The following is a 16,786-nucleotide window of genomic DNA, read 5'->3' on the forward strand; positions in this document are numbered from 1 at the left end:
CTCGGTATAGTGGGCGCCTACGGCGACTAATTATAGATTATAGGGAAGCGCTGACAGAATGTGAGACGTGAGATGGCGAACTCCGTGGCTTACATGCGACAAAAGTATAACCAAGTACATACCGAGACATACCTAGGTATGTACAAATACTACGTGTGGTAAATAAGCCATGAGCATCTACACAGTATGATGGGCATATGCACAGTAATACCCATAATGCCACGCCAGTACCAGATTGGGTGGCTTTATCGGATTGCTCACCCGCCGGAGTACCCGAAAGAAATTGTACAACCCTCACACCATGTTGTAAGGTACCTTTATGTACATGTCTCGGGCGACAATGGATTTTCAAGGGGGCGGCCCGGATTGATTATCCTGAAATTCATGTCACTCCACCCGCCTCCGCTCAGAATTGCCGCGGGCCGGAGGCTACTGGGTACTTTCTATCTAGCGTCCTGTACCTATTACGCTCTACCTACTCCCTAGTACCATAGTAGGACTACTAGGTAGGTACTGGTACATACCTACACACCCTATGTAAGTTCAATGATGTACATGTAACTACCTACCTAGCTAGTACATATGTAATGCCTCCTGACCAGTGATATGTAGATGGAAACTATGTATCGGACATGTCACCGATTAGTCGACAACGGCACCTTGGACTTGGCATCCCAACACCGCCGTACGCGTTACTTATTATAAGGCGAATCTAATCTATATTAAACAGATGTATACATATTGGCAAACATACATAGTTATATCTACGCCGCCCACGATGGATCCCGCCTAAGATAATGTGGAGATCCTTCCAAAACGGCGTGGGGCTGGGCGCGGAAGACGCAGCTGACCCCGATCCCTACATACGTGTATCCCCCCCTCCCCTATCTTATGATGGTCACGTGAGATCCCTCATGCTTACCGACAGCTCACCGGCCTGCTTTACTTCCCGGGCACAAGAATACCTACCAACAATCGGCCGTCTCTACAGCATGAGGATCAAACGCCTACATAGGTAGACAGGTACCTATAAAGCCGACACACCGAGATTACCACCGAACTAGACGAGCAAACGCTATGGGAGAGAAGAAATGCGATCTCTCTGTTGTCGAACGCCTCCGTCTCTTCCGGGCAAGCCATAGGTTTCTTCGTGTACCCCCCGAATACGGCCGATATGTTGTGCTACGTGGTGGGTAAGCACAGCACGGCGACTGTGAGTGCCTATCTACATTTACCTAGAGGTAATTATGCCTCGGTCTCTAAATACAGCTTCGTCCGAGACAGTGTCTACGCTAGCCGTTCCCATGCGCCAGTCCTGGTTATTCGTTAACTTGAGAGAAAGTGCAACTTTGAGCATAATAACTATACTGACGTACTAGGTAGGCATTTAAGCCTCGTTGAGGCTCCCTTTCTTATTTCTTCCTTTCTTTTTTTATTGTCCGCCATCAGGACCGGCCGGTGATATTTCCCGGCGTTCTTAATCATGGAACCTACGGCGCCCTTATCGTTGAGTGCTCCATCCCGTAGCCCCCGCCATACAATCTCTACTGTTGCCATTACCCCAGCTCAAGCAGCAACGCACTTAGTTAAGGTGGTCACAACCTCTCGACGAAGTCCACGCTTTGTAAGTCGGGCAGAATATGCTTTGCTAGTTGGAGGAAACTAACGGGCAGGAACCCTAGGGTTCAAACAACCAAGCTTGGTAATGATCTTTTCTTGCCTTTCATAGGTCTCATTTGCATTAACGAATCAAGCGAACCGTTGACGAGGGCCTGGTAATGGGCTATATTGGCCCACCTTGTCCCCCATCTCGTTATATAAGTACTCGTAGGTATGCCCGCCTATCTAGCAACGGTATCTTCTATGTTTCGTGGTTCTATCTTTAAACTTGGGCATATGACATGATAGGAATGCGTCTGGCGAACTACTGTCTACTAGAGAAACGGTGATCTACGTAGAGCCTTGAACCCCTTTGGTGCAATACCTACCAGCAGCATATCGCCCATTATAATGACAACTGGCTAGTAGGCATGGGAACTTAGACAATGGCACTACTCAAGACCTAAGCTCGCATCGAAATGAGAAACCTAAGTCGTCATCGTGAAGCACGCGCAAGTAGTTTGGTTTCTACCGCGAATTAATCCGTCTCTCACGATCCCCTTTCTTATTTGGGTTCAACTCAATTACCCGGAGGAAAGCTAGGCCAAGCAGATGGAGTCTATATCAACCAATACCAGGCAATTCCAAGCCAAGCTGCTTGCTAGGTATTTTACGAATATGTCTCAAAACTGTCATGAGTATGTATATAGGTTCTACGGAGTAAGAACATATGACATTGCGCCGTTGCCCTCTGAAACGTCCCGGGCCTTAAGAGCTCAAGCTATGAAACTATTAACAGCTTGGGTAGTTTGTCTATTACCATTAATAACCCCTTTTTCTCTGGCCCATATACCCCCCATCTCATTCATATATGGTAGCAGTAGTTCCGAAGTTCGCATTTTTGCTTGTTATTGAATCCTCCTACCTAGTCTCTATTCGAAAGTTCCCAAACATGTGTTGAGTAACGGTCCATTATTGGTCGCAACTTGCCTTACATACATCCTCGCTATCCCAAAATCGGCATTATACATTGACATTAGATCTCTTCAGATCTAGTCAGTACCCAGTGTATAGAAGTTAGCTAGGTATATGTACAACATCAATTTGAGCTGTGCCAAGTTCTCTACATTGCATAGGTAGTTAGCCCTCAGTGGTTAATTAATTAGGTAAGTAAGTAAAGTTGCAGAAAAGCAAAAGCAAGCCCATCCATCAGCTGAAAGGAAGGAATGCGACCTCCAACCACCACCACCGCCCCCGTCTAGTTTCCCGATCCTGGCAACTTTGCCGAGGTCTGCAAGCTGCAAGTTGCAGGTGTGTTATCATGCAAGTCTACAATTGTAGATAATTATTCGTCGATTGGAATTGAATAGAATAAATACCTAGGTAGGTAAAATAAATAACTTAACCCTCCTGACTTGCTCCTTTACTCCCTTACCCCGCCGTCTCAGACAACCACCATCCAGATCCTTTTTCACTGAGATCATCTATTTATCTGTCTGTCTGTCTCACCTTACCTAGTAGATATTGTACAATATATACTATATATATCATGTAAGTACCTATCTACCTAGTCCGTAGCTATTTTAGGTACCTAGTATAGTAGTTATTTATACATACCTACCTAGTATCTACCCGCACCATTCGGCTTCCACCTCCCGCTCACCCACCCATCCACACCTACACCCACCTCCCTACCACCACACAATTAAGCGCGAATGGACTACCAATCCGCACCCACGCCGTCCTACACGGGCCCAGCATCAGCATCAGCATCAACATCCGCCGCGCCCCCAACCTCCACCACCACCACCACCATTCGCACGCAATCCGAGCCCACCATCTCCAACAACAAGCTCGACCGCCCCCCGGCCTCCACCTTCGCGGGCACCGACATCCGCTCCATCAAGACGGCGTGCGAGTTCTCGCTGAGCGAGTACCTGGCGCAGCAGCGGCGGCGGTACCACAACGGCGGGTACAGCAACGGCAATGGCAACGGGGGCGGAGATCCTTCGGGCGAGCACCGGCTGCGCGCGCAGCAGGGGATCGTGGTCAGCGACCTGCGCGCGCTGCGGAGCGAGGTGTCGGAGATCGTGAGGAGGGCCGAGGCGCACCGGTGGCGGAAGTGGTTGTTGGGTGGGCTTGTGTGAGTTCTTCCTTTTCCGTTCTCCTCAGGCCTTCCCCCTTATGCCTTCTCCCCTTTTCGCGTCTCAGATAGATATATATATATACAATGCATAGCATTGGTGATTCCCACCCACCCCCCTAACCCTATACCCATACCCATACCCATACCCATACCCATACCCACAAGTCCAACTCCCCTCTAACTAACCCCCCCTCCAGCGCATCCTTCATCCCCACCATCCGGCGCATCTTCCGGCGCCCCTCCTCCTCCTCCTCCTCCTCCTCCTCCTCCTCCCACTCATCCAACGACACCGAGCACGCCTTCCGGCGGAGCAAGTCCCTCATCGCGCGCATCCTCGACTCCGTCCACAACCACCACGGCAAAAGAAGCAAATTCGCCTCCGTGGCCTTTTTCGTCCTCTCGATATTGTACGTGTTCGAGAGCGAGGTCTCGATCCGCGTGGCGCGCACGGTGTCGAAGCGGCTGAAGCGGCTGACGGCGCGGATTGAGCGGGGGGACCCCGGGATCGGCGAGGAGGATATGAAGGTCTTGAAGGGGTGGCGGTGGCGGGTGTTGTTGTGGTAGCGTGGGTCAGTAGGTAGTTACTTAGTTTTGGGAACTGAGAGTGGAAGGAAGATGAAGAATTTTCCTTGTCATGTATTCGTTTAGGCGTCCTGTTATTAATCCCCCCCTAACTTGACGGGCTCATGTATGTTTGATAGCTCTATGGCTTTCTTTACGCATATCTTTAGGTATATGTACATTTTCAACACTGAATCGAGACCTCGTAAGGGGGCCATCACTCAAGTTTATGATCGATAATACCTTACTCTTGCGTCGCCCAACTCCGTGCCCGTGCCTTTAGTCCTAATTCTCCGAGCGATCCTCCGCACGGGAAAATGAGGCTCGTCAGGTGGTTCTCGTGATTAGACATCAAGCTACTAACTCATTTCCTCATTTGGGTATCTAGTCCACTGTCCAACACCAAACCTCGTGGAGTACTCAATTTCTTTATCAAAACACACCGTTGCGATCGTCATTGCTGTTGATGAAGTTGCCCCATTGCAGCTGAGTCACACCCTCTCTCGTACTAGCAACATCGCTAGCCACCTTCAATATTCCTTGCTGCAACTCCCTCAGCACTGCGCTAAGCTCCTGGGCTTTCTCGTTAGGGCCGGATGAGGCGCCGTTCTGGTTCGCCATCGTCTTCTGTAGCTGCTCTGCGAGACTGTCGTTGACACCATGCATATGCATCTCAATCTCGCCCATATTCTTGTCGTATCGTCGTACTTGCTCCTCCATATCGTCAGCTGCCGCCGAGAAAAAGCTGATAAGATCCTGTCCGTCCGCTTCCGTATTCGCGTTACCAGCCGTTTGCTGCCTGGGTGACCATATACCCGAGGTGTGATATTGCTCAGGGAGCTTCAGATTATCGATGGCACGAAGGCTAAGTCGCGCATGGTCTATATCCTGGGCGACCAAGACACGAGCTGCCTCAATTGCCTGGGCAGCTGATGCTAGGGCACTATGGGCACTCTCATATTTCTTCGCAACGTAACTGACATCGGCAGGGAGACTCTCCAGCATCTCTTTGTGGCCGGGCATGAAGGAGTCGACTTCGTCCTTGTTCCGCATTTGCTGTTGAATGAACATATCGACGAGTTCCACCTGCTTTTGCAAATCCTCCTGAAGATCGTTGAAGCGCGTAGTGCCCTTGAGGTTGCTAACATCTATACGTACGCCAGGAACAGTCGGTTGGGCTGATTGGCCCATAGTGAGGCCTATGCCGAGTGATCCACCTAAGCCCAAGAAAGGTTGCGGCTGGGATTGTGCGAGAGGGTTCGATTGGGGTTGCGCCGGTTGACCGAAGCTACTACCACTGTAAGTTAAGTTAGAAGATAGGTCGAGAGAAGGCGAGGAGGGGAGAGGAAAAAGAGTTACTTACAAAAGGCTGGACTTCTGTTGTTGAGGAGCCTGGCCGAACATGCTAGTTCCAGCAGCGCCGGTGTTTGTTGCGGGTGGCTTCGTCGAGGCACCAAACAAGCCCCCTCCAGTAGATGTCGATTGACCGCCGATGCTGCCGCCGAATAGGCTACTGGTGCCTTGGGTTTGGTTTTGCGTTTGCGGTTGGGCAGGCTGTGAGCTACCGAAGAGCCCGCCTGACTGTTGAGGTTGATTGGTAGTGGCAGTATTTGTTCCTCCTCCGAATAAGCTGGTGCCCGTTTGTTGAGGCTGAGATGTTGCGGTAGAGGATGATCCGAATAGAGAGGTAGATTGTTGTGGTTGAGAAGCGGCGGCGGGAGTGGAGGAAGGTGCGGCGTTTCCAAATAGACTACCACTCGCGGCAGGTTTAGGTGTGGAAGCATTTCCGAATAGACTCGAGGCAGCAGCAGGTTGTGATGTTAAGGTCGAACCAAACAAGCCTCCTTGTGCTGGAGGCTGGCTACTGCTTGATCCACTTTGTTGGGCATTGGAAGTTAGACTTTGGGAAAACATGGCGTCGGGTGCTTGCATAAAAATATGGGAATGTGCAATGAGAATGGGTATGTATATGTATATGGGATAGTTATGGGAGATTATGGAAGAAGAAAAGGAAAGGGAAGACGACAATGGCAAAAAGAAAAAAAAAGAATAAAGAGACTTACAATAAATTAGCTGAAGATGTATTAATGGATAGGCCGCCTGGACCACTTGCCGATCTTGAAAGAGCCATAACTTAAAAAACCAACAGTGGATGGAATGCCAGGAATGTATTAGGGTGAGTACAAGTGGTGTATTCAGCTTTACATCCACATGTGTTGGTTTGTATATGTGTATTGAGGGTTGGGAATGAAACAATTGTTGGAATTGTTGGAATTGCTGGATGATTGATTTGGATTCTGGAGTTGTTAAATTTGTCTGGAACTTTTTTGATCGATTTGATCGCGTTTAGATTTATGACCCATGCATGGATGTATCATGTATGGAGGTACCTAATGTACAGGGAACTTGGCGCACTTGATGCAACTGGCCATAGCTCCATCACAGCTACTAGGTACCGTTGCATACCCCTGTAAAATACCCTAGTACATGTACCTAAACTTTAGGTTCAAAGCATCCATAGATTCAATTGATGCTTCTTCGCATTCTTTCATCGCACCTACATCACACACAACGCACAACACCCAACACCCAGACAACATTAAACAAAACCAAGACACACAGAAATAAACTGCATAATGGATATTGACGATGATGACGATTTCTACGCTCCTGACGAGCCTACGACCCAAGATGATACTACTGCTTCCACTGTCCCCGTACAACAACAACCGCAAGCCCAACAACAACCCCAGCAACAGCAGCAATCACAAGATGGAGAAGATTTAGAAGAAGGCGAGGAAGAAGATGAAGGCGCTGATATGGATGAGGATGACTCCGTACGTCTTTATCATTCCAAGTACTAGACAATGGAGACCTAATACCGAATATACAGGACATAGACATCATCACGGAACGTAAAGATGGCACCAACGCTCCCCCGCCAACGTGAGCTTCTCCTGTTCCTACCTTTCCAGATACCTCGTCTGTCCTACCCTTTACTCACCAATTCCATAGTCAATCCAGATATAGCGATATTCGAAACATACCTCAAAGATCTGCATCAAATGATGCCACGACTAAGCCCGCTCCCGCTGTTAAGAAGGAAGAAGTACCGTCGCAAGCTATACCGGCTAACCTACCCCCCGTCTCCACGTCCAAGGTAGACGTAAACGCTTTACCTGTCTACCAGCCAGTCGGAAAGCCTATTACACAAATCAATATCGATGAGGGTGCGCATCCCCCCCCACACCCCCCGCCTTTGTTTGCTTTCCAGTACTGATACAATAGCAATTCTAGACTTACCCGACAATGAAAAGCCTTGGAGGAAACCCGGTACTGACTTGAGTGACTATTTCAACTACGGCTTCGACGAGTTTACCTGGGCTCTGTATGCTGCCAAGCAAGAGAATGTGCGTAACGAGTACAGCTCGGACGCCATCGCCCAGAACAACAAGAAGATGATGGAGGATATGCAGATGATGATGATGAGTGGAATGCCCGGTATGAGCGGTGGGGGCGCAACAGGTGCCATGCCAAATATGCCTGGAATGGATGGCATGTCGCCCGAGATGCAAGCCATGATGCAGCAGATGATGGCCTCGGGAATGGACCCGAGCCAGATGGATCCCTCTACCATGTCGGCCATGTTTGCAGGCATGCAGAATGCCGGGGCCAATGCAACCGGAGGACAAGTTGGCCAAAACCAAGGCTTTGGGGGATCTGGCCAAGGATTCGGCGGTGCGCAAGGACAGAACTTTGGATATGAGCAAGGCATGGGCCGAGGTGGAGGAGGAGGTGGTGGGTTTGGTCGCGGTCGTGGCGGCCGTAGGAACTGGTAGCCCCGGTTAACATCCTCCGGGCTTCATACCATGGATATGTACTTTTATTCGGGCGGGCTTCCTTAGTCGCCATACCAGAAGGATGACTATACTTGGAACCGGGATGAACCGGATATCCATCCCAACTAGTTACCTCTCGCGATACCCGCGGCATCAATAATGCTGTACTGCCAGAAGGCTTACCACCACTATGTTTCCCTAACGCGAATACATTCAGAGAGACGTAGTATTATGCGTAAGTCGGAGGCGGTACGATGTTGAGGAACGCTACTCCATAGTGGCACTGACGGCACCAGCGTTGTTGATATCGCAAACCTCCTAACTAGAGGGTTTAATCTCGGCCCTAGCAATACGTAACTTCAATGCCACACTAAGTATTGTCCGTCTCTAAGTGACCATTCCTATTTACCAGAGAGATATCAACCTTGAAGAGATACGCCTCCTAAGTACCTACCTACCTACCTACCTACCTACATAGTACGTATGTATCCCCGACTCTACCCGGGATCCCTACCTACCTACCTACCTACCTTCCTATCAACCTAGCCGTCCTCCTATCCGAGACGCGGGCCGGTGCCGGGCTAGATAGAAAAAAAAAAACCCTCGGACCAATCAACGGCCGCCCGTCAACACGTTTCAGGTAATTGGCACATAGGTACAGTAGGTACATACATAGGTACGTAATATGCGATTGGACCTCTGCAGGCGGCGTGTAAACTAAAAAACGGGCATCACACCTGATCAACCCCACGAATAGGCATCATACGCTTCTCTCTCCGCTGCTGCCGTGATCTGCGGATCTAAAGAATCCCTAGTTACCCGCACATCATTCCTTGGTAGATTGGTAGGTAGGTAGGTAGGTAGGTAGGTAGGGTATATGTCTGGGCAGGTATGTCTTCGGGATGTGTATAGGTGTGAGTTGTGTATCATATAGGTACCTAATCAACTCTCTTATCAATCACGGCCAATGAGAAAAAGCACGTGGGATACATACATATATGTGTGTATGTGATTTGAATATCAGCACTAGCCCGTTACTGTAGCTACCTAGTAAACATCTATCTGATGTCAACCTTATACATGCCTACTTACCCAGGCGCTTAAGCTATCTTACCTACCTAGGTAGGCTGGAGGTTATCTAGGGCGGGGGGATGTCGTTTAAAGTTGAGTTTCCATAGCTACATAATTGCTAGGCAACTAGCAAGCCCATCGAAACCGGAACCTTTAAATGTTGGGGGTCGTGGAATTCGCATATATTTCCAAGTTGTTAGTTTAGTCGCACTGCATCTCCCCTGTTCCCATCTACCAACTACATTTAAGACACGCATTCCTCGAAAAGGGTTATACTACTATTTGGAACGAGGAGCAACCCCTCCAACCAAGTCTCATTCCACTCCTGGACCTGAACTATTAAATTACCTACCTAGTTAGTTTATTAGTTTATTACCGACGCCGACAAGCAAATCAAGTCACTGGTAGAGCGTGGAATGCCAGGAGCCATGGATCTCTCCAGGATGGACTTTATCGCCGCCCCGACCAAGGATCCACGAGCGACGATCCAACAAGGTTCCAACGTGGTGGCTACAATTCTGAACCCCGTAATTGTAGCTGCCCTTGAATGTCAACGCCTCGTGGGCGCAGCGGCCCTGTTCCTCTGTATCCGAGGTCGTTGGCTAGCCCTTCATATGCTCTGCACAAGTCAGATCGTCGCCAGCCAAGCCTACGTGTCGTCCCGTTTTGTCTGGCAACACTTAAGGCTTATTCAAAGAGTGATATGGGAGGCCCGTGCTGTTCGGCGTCTGAGGAAGAAAATTGCTTTCGAGTTCATCACATTGATGCTTGGGTCGGGTGGTAATTCCCTGTGTCTGGTAATATTTTGGCCGGGCTGGTGGGTGCTCGGTCTGATTGTATGGGGAGTGCAATGGTATATTGGCTGACATAACTTATTGATCTCTGTAAGTGGCCTTTGGTACCAAATACGAGCCGCATCTAATCAATGAGTACCAGACAAGCAATAACAAATATAAATCGATTATGGCGTCGATATTGGGGTAAACAAATCCGAATTAAGCAACAAGGCTTTCAGGAATAAAAGAAGGTATTCCCGCCGAGGTCACGTCTTATCTCGCTTTGGTAGTCCTTCTCCGGATCGAAGGCTTGCCAAACGCTAGCGGGATAGATGTGTTTATTCCGCTCATACCATCTCCGGTCAACAACTTTGGTAAAAGCCGGGTCATCTGAAGCACCTTCCAAATCCCCTATGTCAGGTTTAATGATAACCTGACTAGCTGTCTTGGCCTGGTCGTCCTCGGAACGACTCGAGCCGTCTGGATTCAGGACGTCGGCAAGATAGTCAAACAGGAGCTTGCCGGTAGGGCCGACAGTTTTGTTCATGATGAAGAACAAAAACTCGTAGTGCTATAGGCCTAGTTAGCGGTCCATTCTTCCTGATATTTGATCTGTAATATTAAGGTCGTCAAATAGTTAAATAGGGGAAAAAGAAAAGAAAAGAAAAGAACATACGTGAGGGATGATAATGTTTCCTCGAACCATCATTAAATCATCGACACCAACTCGTGCCCATTCCCTTCTCGAATTCGTCTTCTCACCCACACCGAGATCAGCACCGACCTTCCTGCTTTTATCGAGGAAGACCCATATGAAGTCTCCCTTCTTGACGCGGACGACGCCGCCCGGAATGTCCGTTCCATCGTAGAACACAAAGGGTATCGCAATCTCGGTCGCCTTCACCGCCTCCTGGCGCGCCAGAAATTTCCGTCGTAGGGTTTCCCTCTCGGCCGCCTCACGACGGAGAGCAGACTTTGTTACAGCGCGCGGCACCACCGAAACGGAAGAATTGGCCTTGAACTTGAGCTTCTTCTCACCCTTGTCTTGCTTCTTGCTAGTACTAGATCCTTCGTCGCTATTTTCGGTGCCATCCTCCTCGTCGACTCCAAATGATAGCTTGGCCCCCCCAACTTTGGCTGCCTTTTTCTCCTTCTTCTTTTTCTTGGGGGGCACGGAAACTTCGCTATCGTCGTTGTTAGGGGTACCGGAGCGCGACTGTTCGGGGGTGTCTTGGGGTGTGCCGGTAATAAGGGCCTCACGGGCTTCGCGATCCTGCTGCTCGAGGACCTCGGCGCGTCGCTTGCGAAAATCAGACAGAGCTACCAGACCAACGGTATTGGTGGATATGCGCTGCTGTGTCGTCTTATTTTGAGCCGTAAATCGAGAATCGGAAGATGCCATGGCGAAGGAAGGATATTGAGGTATTAGAGCGTGTGCACTACCATACTTCTAACATCAATTGAAGCCTTGTGATGCAGTACCTAGATGTACTAGGTAGGTATGTACATGGAATAAATAAAATGGCAGCTGAAGTTGGGAGCTTCAATGTTTGCAGGATGATGATGTACGTAGGTACTTTGTACCTGACGCAGTCAAAGTTTAAATGTTCCCAGCTAGCAAAAATGGTGGCAGCTGCCAGCCAGAGCTGATTGGTTCAGCACAGCAGGAAAATAACGTCATTTCTTCATTTCGTCATTTCGTCATTTAGTGGCACTTGGCCCTCCATGTATCAAATATCAAATATCAAATATCAAATCCGGATGTCTTTGTCTTTCACTACCTTACATGTTTCTGTAGTATTTATACACAATTCTCAAAACATTCAAACTTCCTCGCTAGATGTTTAGTTACAACTAAATACCTACAGACTATATTCAATTTCACTTACACAAATACCGTTTAAACAAGAAACGACTTCTCGCAAAATGACCGGGAACATTTCAACAGGCCGTGGCGGCGCCGGCAACATCGCCGATGCCTCTAAATCCCCCCAGATCCAGCCTGCCGACCTCCAAACCCCAACTTTAAAGACGTCTGTCGTTACTACAGGCCGCGGTGGTTCAGGCAACATGGCACCGAACAAAGATCCAGCCGAGACACGCGCACGGCAAGACGTTGGGCCGTAAGTTCTTGTATTCCTCACAAAATGTGCAGCCAAATTCAAACTTGGTGCGCGCATTGGCATAAGTGCCTCAACTAACACGACCACCTTGCATAGTATTGAGCGAAGCAATAGTCAGACCGTCACGCACGTCGGCCGCGGGGGCGCCGCCAACATCGTCAGGGTAGACAGCCCGGACTCGGAGATCCCGAAGACGAACCTCGACGGCGCGGCGGCTGAAGACCACGAAGCCAAGAGCCACGCCGCCGCCAAACACAATGGGCTGGCTGCCAAGGCCAAGGAGTTGTTCAAGAAGGTTTAGTTGACCTTGGGGGGAAGAAGAAGAAAGGGAAAGAAGAGACAACCCATTGAGTAAAACTGGCATGGTGGGAATCGTCTTTTGAGTCTGCCATTCGAAAAAGGGGGATGGTTGGAAGTGAGAGGAATTGGTGGAAGGAAGGTGAAAGGGCGATTAGAACGGTGCTCATTTTTTGCAATTGGGTCCTTTGATACCCCCTTTTCTTATTATTTCGATATACCATGGAGAGAGGCCACGGATGGGCATTGGAGTTATGGTCTGCTTTTCTGGCTTGGGGTCGGAGAACTTTCAGGAGAGGGTGGCGTGTTTACTTTCATACTGGCCTGGCCTAGTAATTGAGCGATGGTTGCGGTGATGGGAGTATTACCTACTACTGCCTACACACCAAGAAAACGGGGACAGATACCCAAGCTTGCGCTCTTAGCCTATATCAAAGCATTCTCACAGCAGGCAGTTGGACTTCACGACGCATAAGCAGGGTTAGATCATCTTCAGCGTAAAAGTTAGCAGGCGTTACATTTTCATAATGCAATCATCGAGCTACTGGGAAATGCACTCTCACCTTACAGCCTGTAGTTGCCTATGCCTAGGTATGTAAGCGCTCCGGTAGGTACTATATGCCTCTGTGCTACGTAATGAGTATCATGCATACTAGCCCATTACCATATTCACTTACTCACACTACACTCCCTCCTTCAATTCCTTCACTGACTTGACCTGCTTGCATTATGCAATAACCTATGAGGCCATCCCATGGCGATTCTGTGTGACATGTGAGTCGCACATAGGAACTCGACATGTGTTTTCTGATCGTCCTATGTTAGAAAAGCAAGAGCAAGACGTTCTACTCGGCGAGCAAGCGGGCCTGGATTCATGATGTTTTTTAACCCACCAGGATATCCCCCCTGGGAAGTTAACATGTGCCACGTAAGTATACTCTCATATCGTGCTGGGTCTTTCTATATAAATCCCAAGCTTTCTTGTATCACTCATAAACCGAAAACAACTTCGTGGGCTTATCGAGGCTCTGACTGAAGGACAACAGCAGGAATCAAGCTCCAAAAGCTTGGATTTTTCTTCAATACACCTAGGCATGGACCAGTTGATAAAACAGCATAATATACTCTTGTTTTAAATATAATAGGCACCTCTCGATCAGTGGACAATCAAGTTGGATCAGTACTTTGTGTAGCACCTCCCCCCTTTTCTCATGCTGACTAAGATACAACCCTTAGAAGGCAGCAATACGACGCAACATCAATATTTCAGATATCAATCTTCGAATAATTCCTAAGGTGCGTATATGTACTTAGGTAAATATAACAGGACTATTGACCCTAGAACGGGCATGAATGCATGACAACCTACCCACCCACGAACTTTCCAAGAGCTTCTTTAAGACATACGCGCTCGGTATATAAACGAGGAATACCTACTGCAAGAAACTACCTAACCTAGGCACTCTTCAAGCTTCTTCCACATGCTCGGTATGAGTTGGCTTCCTCTCCAGTCCTCCCGCCCCACGACCCTCAATATCCTTCATAGCCTCTACAGCAATGGTCGTTTGGTAGCTCTTGAATTTGCGCACCGACACGCGGTTGGCAAATAGTTCGTCGATCTCTTCCAGGGTCCGCCCCTTGGTCTCCGGCACGCAGAAGAAGAAGAATACCAGGCAGCACAAGTTGGAGGCGGCCCAGATGTAGGCGTATTTTGCTCCCTGTTTAAATAAAGACGTTAGCTGGCTATCACGGACTGGGTATAAAAAGTGAGAATCTTAGGACCATGGAAAGACTTACCCAGTTCAGATCCCCGGGGTTAATGAAATACGGCGAGCAGAATCCCACGAGCCAGGCGAGGAAATACCCCAGACTGATCGCCGACCCCACGGACCAGGACCTCAGCCTCGTGCTCACCATCTCCGTCGCGGTCGGGTACGTCGCGTCGCCGACAAACGCGTTGTACGCGAACTGGTACAGCGCCGTGAACGCGATGAGGCAGTTCCGGGCGGAGACCGTGCCCGACGCGACGGTCGCGGACACCGCCATCCCGAGCATGCACAGGCCCTGGGCGACGGCGCCGGTCATGAGCACGGTGCGCCGGCCCATGACGTGCCGCATCAGGTACATGCCGACGTTGACGCCGACGAAGCCGAGGCAGGTGTTCATGACGGAGAACTTGAAGGCGTCGTCGACGGAGAGGCCGGCGACGATCATGAAGTAGGTCGAGTAGCTGATGATGAACCAGGAGCCCGCGCCGGTTTGCGTGGCGATCACCCCGTAGCAGAGGAGGGTTCGGCGCAGCTCGGTGCCTGTGGGATCACTGGTTAGCTACACCCGCCACGGTCGGGGAGGGAAGGGGGGTGGGGGGGGGGGGGGGAGGGGGGCAAACCTCTAAACATATCCAGCGGCCCAATCGTCTTCGTCGTCTGCTTCTCCTCCTCGATGCCCTTGACCATCTCGACCCACTCGAGCTCGAATTCCTCCGCGGACAGCGAGTCTCCCCTCAGCTGCTGCAGCGCCTTCCTCGCCGGCTCGGTCTTCCCCTTGTACAGCAGGTACCGGGGGGACTCGGGCACGAAGAGCAGGCCGACGGCCAAGAACGTGGGCACGATGAACAAGGTGCCGAGGGGGATCTGGTAGGAGGCCTTGTCGAGCCGGTCCTTGGTCACGTTGGTGACGGCGGACCCGACGATGCTCCCGATGTTGACCCATTCGGAGAAGAGCGCCACCATGACGGCGCGGAGGTGGGCGGGGGCGGCTTCGGCGGTCTGGGGTCGTTGTTAGTTACATCGATATCACCGGGAAAGAGAGGAGTAAAGTGTCCAAGGTTTATGTAGGTAGTATGGCGCTGGCCACACATCATTAGGTACATACTGCCAATACGTTAGCTGCTATTACAACATCAAGGAGATATACTAGGTAGATATGTTCTTCGTGTAACACGAGGAGAGGCGCTGTACGTACCATAAATGTTAGAGAAAGTAACCAAGAAGCCATTGGCCAAACCAAGGATCAGTCGTCCCATATAAAGCGCAATCTTATCGGTGGTGGCGATCTGGATGATGCAGGCGATGGCGTTCAAGACGCAAGCCAGCCACAGAGCAACCTTTCGCCCGAAGAAGTGGGCAAAGGCGCCAGCGACGAGTGACGATATGAAGGCGCCCAGCGTAAGGAGGGAGCCGATTAGTCTTTGGAATGTACCCTATATATGGATTCTTGGTTAATTACGTTGGACGTGGATTTCAAGGCAGAGTAAATTACTTCAATGGCATACCCTCCTGCTTGGCTAGGGTCCTTGTAGCCGAACACCATGAGGAAGCCTGGCATCGCTTGTAGAGAGCCGATTGCTGCTGAGTCTAGCCCGTACTGCATATTGGCTATGGCAACAATGGCACATATGAGCAGACATTTCCGATTAGCCCAGAGGGAGGTTTCGGGGATCTTCGCGAGGAACGCCATGGCTTCCTGTGATATCTCTACCTAGGTAACCGGCGTAGGACAGAGTGTACTAGGTAAACAAGAGGATATTGGGGTATCACGAAGCACAGACAGACAGGCAAGAGAGAGCTGAGAATACCACGCGCCCGTTTATTTATACCAGCAACCCACCCAGGCAAATGCCCAGTCGATGCACACTAGATACACATTTAAAAGCCCGAAGAGAGAGCTTTACCCCAACTTTTTGCAACGCACCCCGGTCTGGGGTTGCAAGACTATCGAAGTGGAAACACGACCACGATCCTTTTGCCATTCTTTTTTCCTTGTTATTGACGAAAGATGCTCCCGAGCTAAGCTCTCCCCGCATTTCGGTACTTGCTTTCCCACGATCCAGAATCTCCTTTAGTTATTATTTCGACCTGAGAAAGAGGGTCAGCAGGTCTTGTACTCACCGATTTGATTTTTGTATTCCCGACCGAATGGTACTAATGGAGAGCTGAACTTCTGGGGGTCATATGGTGAAGACCTTTTGTGGATGTGGATGTGGTGACCTATAGGAGCTTTCATGTTACACAAGCGGTCTTCTCCAGGTCTCCAGCTATGAAGGAAAAGGGGCTACCCGTGTTCTTGGATCCTGCCAAGCATTTGTCTTCTTCATCACTTTTGCAAGCTACTAACCTTAGGTAAGTTAGGTACGCGATCAGCTTTCAAGACTATCTTAAGATGTTCGTTTCTATTAATGTAACCGAGACTCATCTGTCATTCACTTACAAGTTGATTACAAGTTGAACTATGGTGCGGCTGGATTTTGCCTATATCTTCTAAAGGTCTAGGCTCTTTTCAGTAGTTATGTCCCGGAAACCCACCTACGTTCCGTTTGCAATGTCAGGATACTAAGTAACTATATATATTTCACACACCCATGTGTCTTTTTGC

At 49.7% G+C, this 16,786-nt stretch overlaps 7 protein-coding genes across 7 annotated transcripts; 4 read left to right on the forward strand and 3 right to left on the reverse strand.

Annotated features, from left to right (window-relative positions):
* Window positions 1-3,314: 3,314 nt before the first annotated feature.
* GGS25DRAFT_517089 (uncharacterized protein) lies at window positions 3,315-4,309 on the forward strand (the record flags this gene model as incomplete). Its single annotated transcript, XM_049263323.1, has 2 exons — window positions 3,315-3,742; window positions 3,943-4,309. 2 exons carry the CDS (start codon window positions 3,315-3,317, stop codon window positions 4,307-4,309), a joined length of 795 nt encoding a protein of 264 aa, XP_049121578.1.
* Window positions 4,310-4,547: 238 nt separating this feature from the next.
* On the reverse strand, window positions 4,548-6,643 carry GGS25DRAFT_470888 (uncharacterized protein). The gene is made up of 3 exons (XM_049259291.1): window positions 6,370-6,643; window positions 5,670-6,182; window positions 4,548-5,603 (listed from the first exon to the last, which is right to left on the reverse strand). The coding sequence occupies exons 1-3, from the start codon at window positions 6,435-6,437 to the stop codon at window positions 4,739-4,741; spliced, it is 1,446 nt and encodes a 481-aa protein (XP_049121579.1). The 5' UTR covers window positions 6,438-6,643; the 3' UTR covers window positions 4,548-4,738.
* Window positions 6,644-6,841: 198 nt separating this feature from the next.
* Window positions 6,842-8,697, forward strand: GGS25DRAFT_470889 (Fip1 motif-domain-containing protein). The gene is made up of 4 exons (XM_049259292.1): window positions 6,842-7,143; window positions 7,200-7,252; window positions 7,322-7,536; window positions 7,604-8,697. Exons 1-4 carry the CDS (start codon window positions 6,943-6,945, stop codon window positions 8,143-8,145), a joined length of 1,011 nt encoding a protein of 336 aa, XP_049121580.1. The 5' UTR covers window positions 6,842-6,942; the 3' UTR covers window positions 8,146-8,697.
* Window positions 8,698-9,644: 947 nt separating this feature from the next.
* On the forward strand, window positions 9,645-10,082 carry GGS25DRAFT_517092 (uncharacterized protein; the record flags this gene model as incomplete). The annotated part of the gene is made up of 1 exon (XM_049263324.1): window positions 9,645-10,082. The coding sequence occupies one exon, from the start codon at window positions 9,645-9,647 to the stop codon at window positions 10,080-10,082; it is 438 nt and encodes a 145-aa protein (XP_049121581.1).
* Window positions 10,083-10,154: 72 nt separating this feature from the next.
* Window positions 10,155-11,569, reverse strand: GGS25DRAFT_41397 (XAP5-domain-containing protein). Its single transcript, XM_049258512.1, has 2 exons — window positions 10,669-11,569; window positions 10,155-10,563 (listed from the first exon to the last, which is right to left on the reverse strand). Exons 1-2 carry the CDS (start codon window positions 11,392-11,394, stop codon window positions 10,228-10,230), a joined length of 1,062 nt encoding a protein of 353 aa, XP_049121582.1. The 5' UTR covers window positions 11,395-11,569; the 3' UTR covers window positions 10,155-10,227.
* Window positions 11,570-11,692: 123 nt separating this feature from the next.
* GGS25DRAFT_470892 (uncharacterized protein) lies at window positions 11,693-12,960 on the forward strand. Its single transcript, XM_049259293.1, has 2 exons — window positions 11,693-12,115; window positions 12,212-12,960. Exons 1-2 carry the CDS (start codon window positions 11,919-11,921, stop codon window positions 12,414-12,416), a joined length of 402 nt encoding a protein of 133 aa, XP_049121583.1. The 5' UTR covers window positions 11,693-11,918; the 3' UTR covers window positions 12,417-12,960.
* Window positions 12,961-13,689: 729 nt separating this feature from the next.
* Window positions 13,690-15,871, reverse strand: GGS25DRAFT_527361 (general substrate transporter; the record flags this gene model as incomplete). Its single annotated transcript, XM_049265083.1, has 6 exons — window positions 13,690-14,130; window positions 14,210-14,721; window positions 14,802-15,180; window positions 15,287-15,303; window positions 15,377-15,614; window positions 15,674-15,871. The coding sequence occupies 6 exons, from the start codon at window positions 15,869-15,871 to the stop codon at window positions 13,879-13,881; spliced, it is 1,596 nt and encodes a 531-aa protein (XP_049121584.1). The 3' UTR covers window positions 13,690-13,878.
* Between the last annotated feature and the right edge of the window lie 915 nt (window positions 15,872-16,786).

Source organism: Hypoxylon fragiforme, assembly GCF_022984875.1.
Source record: "Hypoxylon fragiforme strain CBS 206.31 chromosome Unknown GGS25scaffold_1, whole genome shotgun sequence".
In the NCBI taxonomy this organism is placed as follows: Eukaryota; Fungi; Ascomycota; class Sordariomycetes; order Xylariales; family Hypoxylaceae; genus Hypoxylon; species Hypoxylon fragiforme.

Bases quoted from the DNA above. Each gene is read 5' to 3' on its own strand.
- GGS25DRAFT_470888 (XM_049259291.1), bottom strand. From the start codon at position 6,437: ATGGCTCTTTCAAGATCGGCAAGTGGTCCAGGCGGCCTATCCATTAAT. The intron at 6,183-6,369 runs GTAAGTCTCTTT...TGCCCAACAAAG, and splicing joins ACATCTTCAGCTAATTTATT to TGGATCAAGCAGTAGCCAGC. The intron at 5,604-5,669 runs GTAAGTAACTCT...CTTAACTTACAG, and splicing joins CAACAGAAGTCCAGCCTTTT to TGGTAGTAGCTTCGGTCAAC.
- GGS25DRAFT_470889 (XM_049259292.1), top strand. From the start codon at position 6,943: ATGGATATTGACGATGATGACGATTTCTACGCTCCTGACGAGCCTACG. The intron at 7,144-7,199 runs GTACGTCTTTAT...CCGAATATACAG, and splicing joins ATATGGATGAGGATGACTCC to GACATAGACATCATCACGGA. The intron at 7,537-7,603 runs GTGCGCATCCCC...TAGCAATTCTAG, and splicing joins ACAAATCAATATCGATGAGG to ACTTACCCGACAATGAAAAG.
- GGS25DRAFT_41397 (XM_049258512.1), bottom strand. From the start codon at position 11,394: ATGGCATCTTCCGATTCTCGATTTACGGCTCAAAATAAGACGACACAG. The intron at 10,564-10,668 runs GTATGTTCTTTT...CTAGGCCTATAG, and splicing joins GAAACATTATCATCCCTCAC to CACTACGAGTTTTTGTTCTT.
- GGS25DRAFT_470892 (XM_049259293.1), top strand. From the start codon at position 11,919: ATGACCGGGAACATTTCAACAGGCCGTGGCGGCGCCGGCAACATCGCC. The intron at 12,116-12,211 runs GTAAGTTCTTGT...CACCTTGCATAG, and splicing joins GCACGGCAAGACGTTGGGCC to TATTGAGCGAAGCAATAGTC.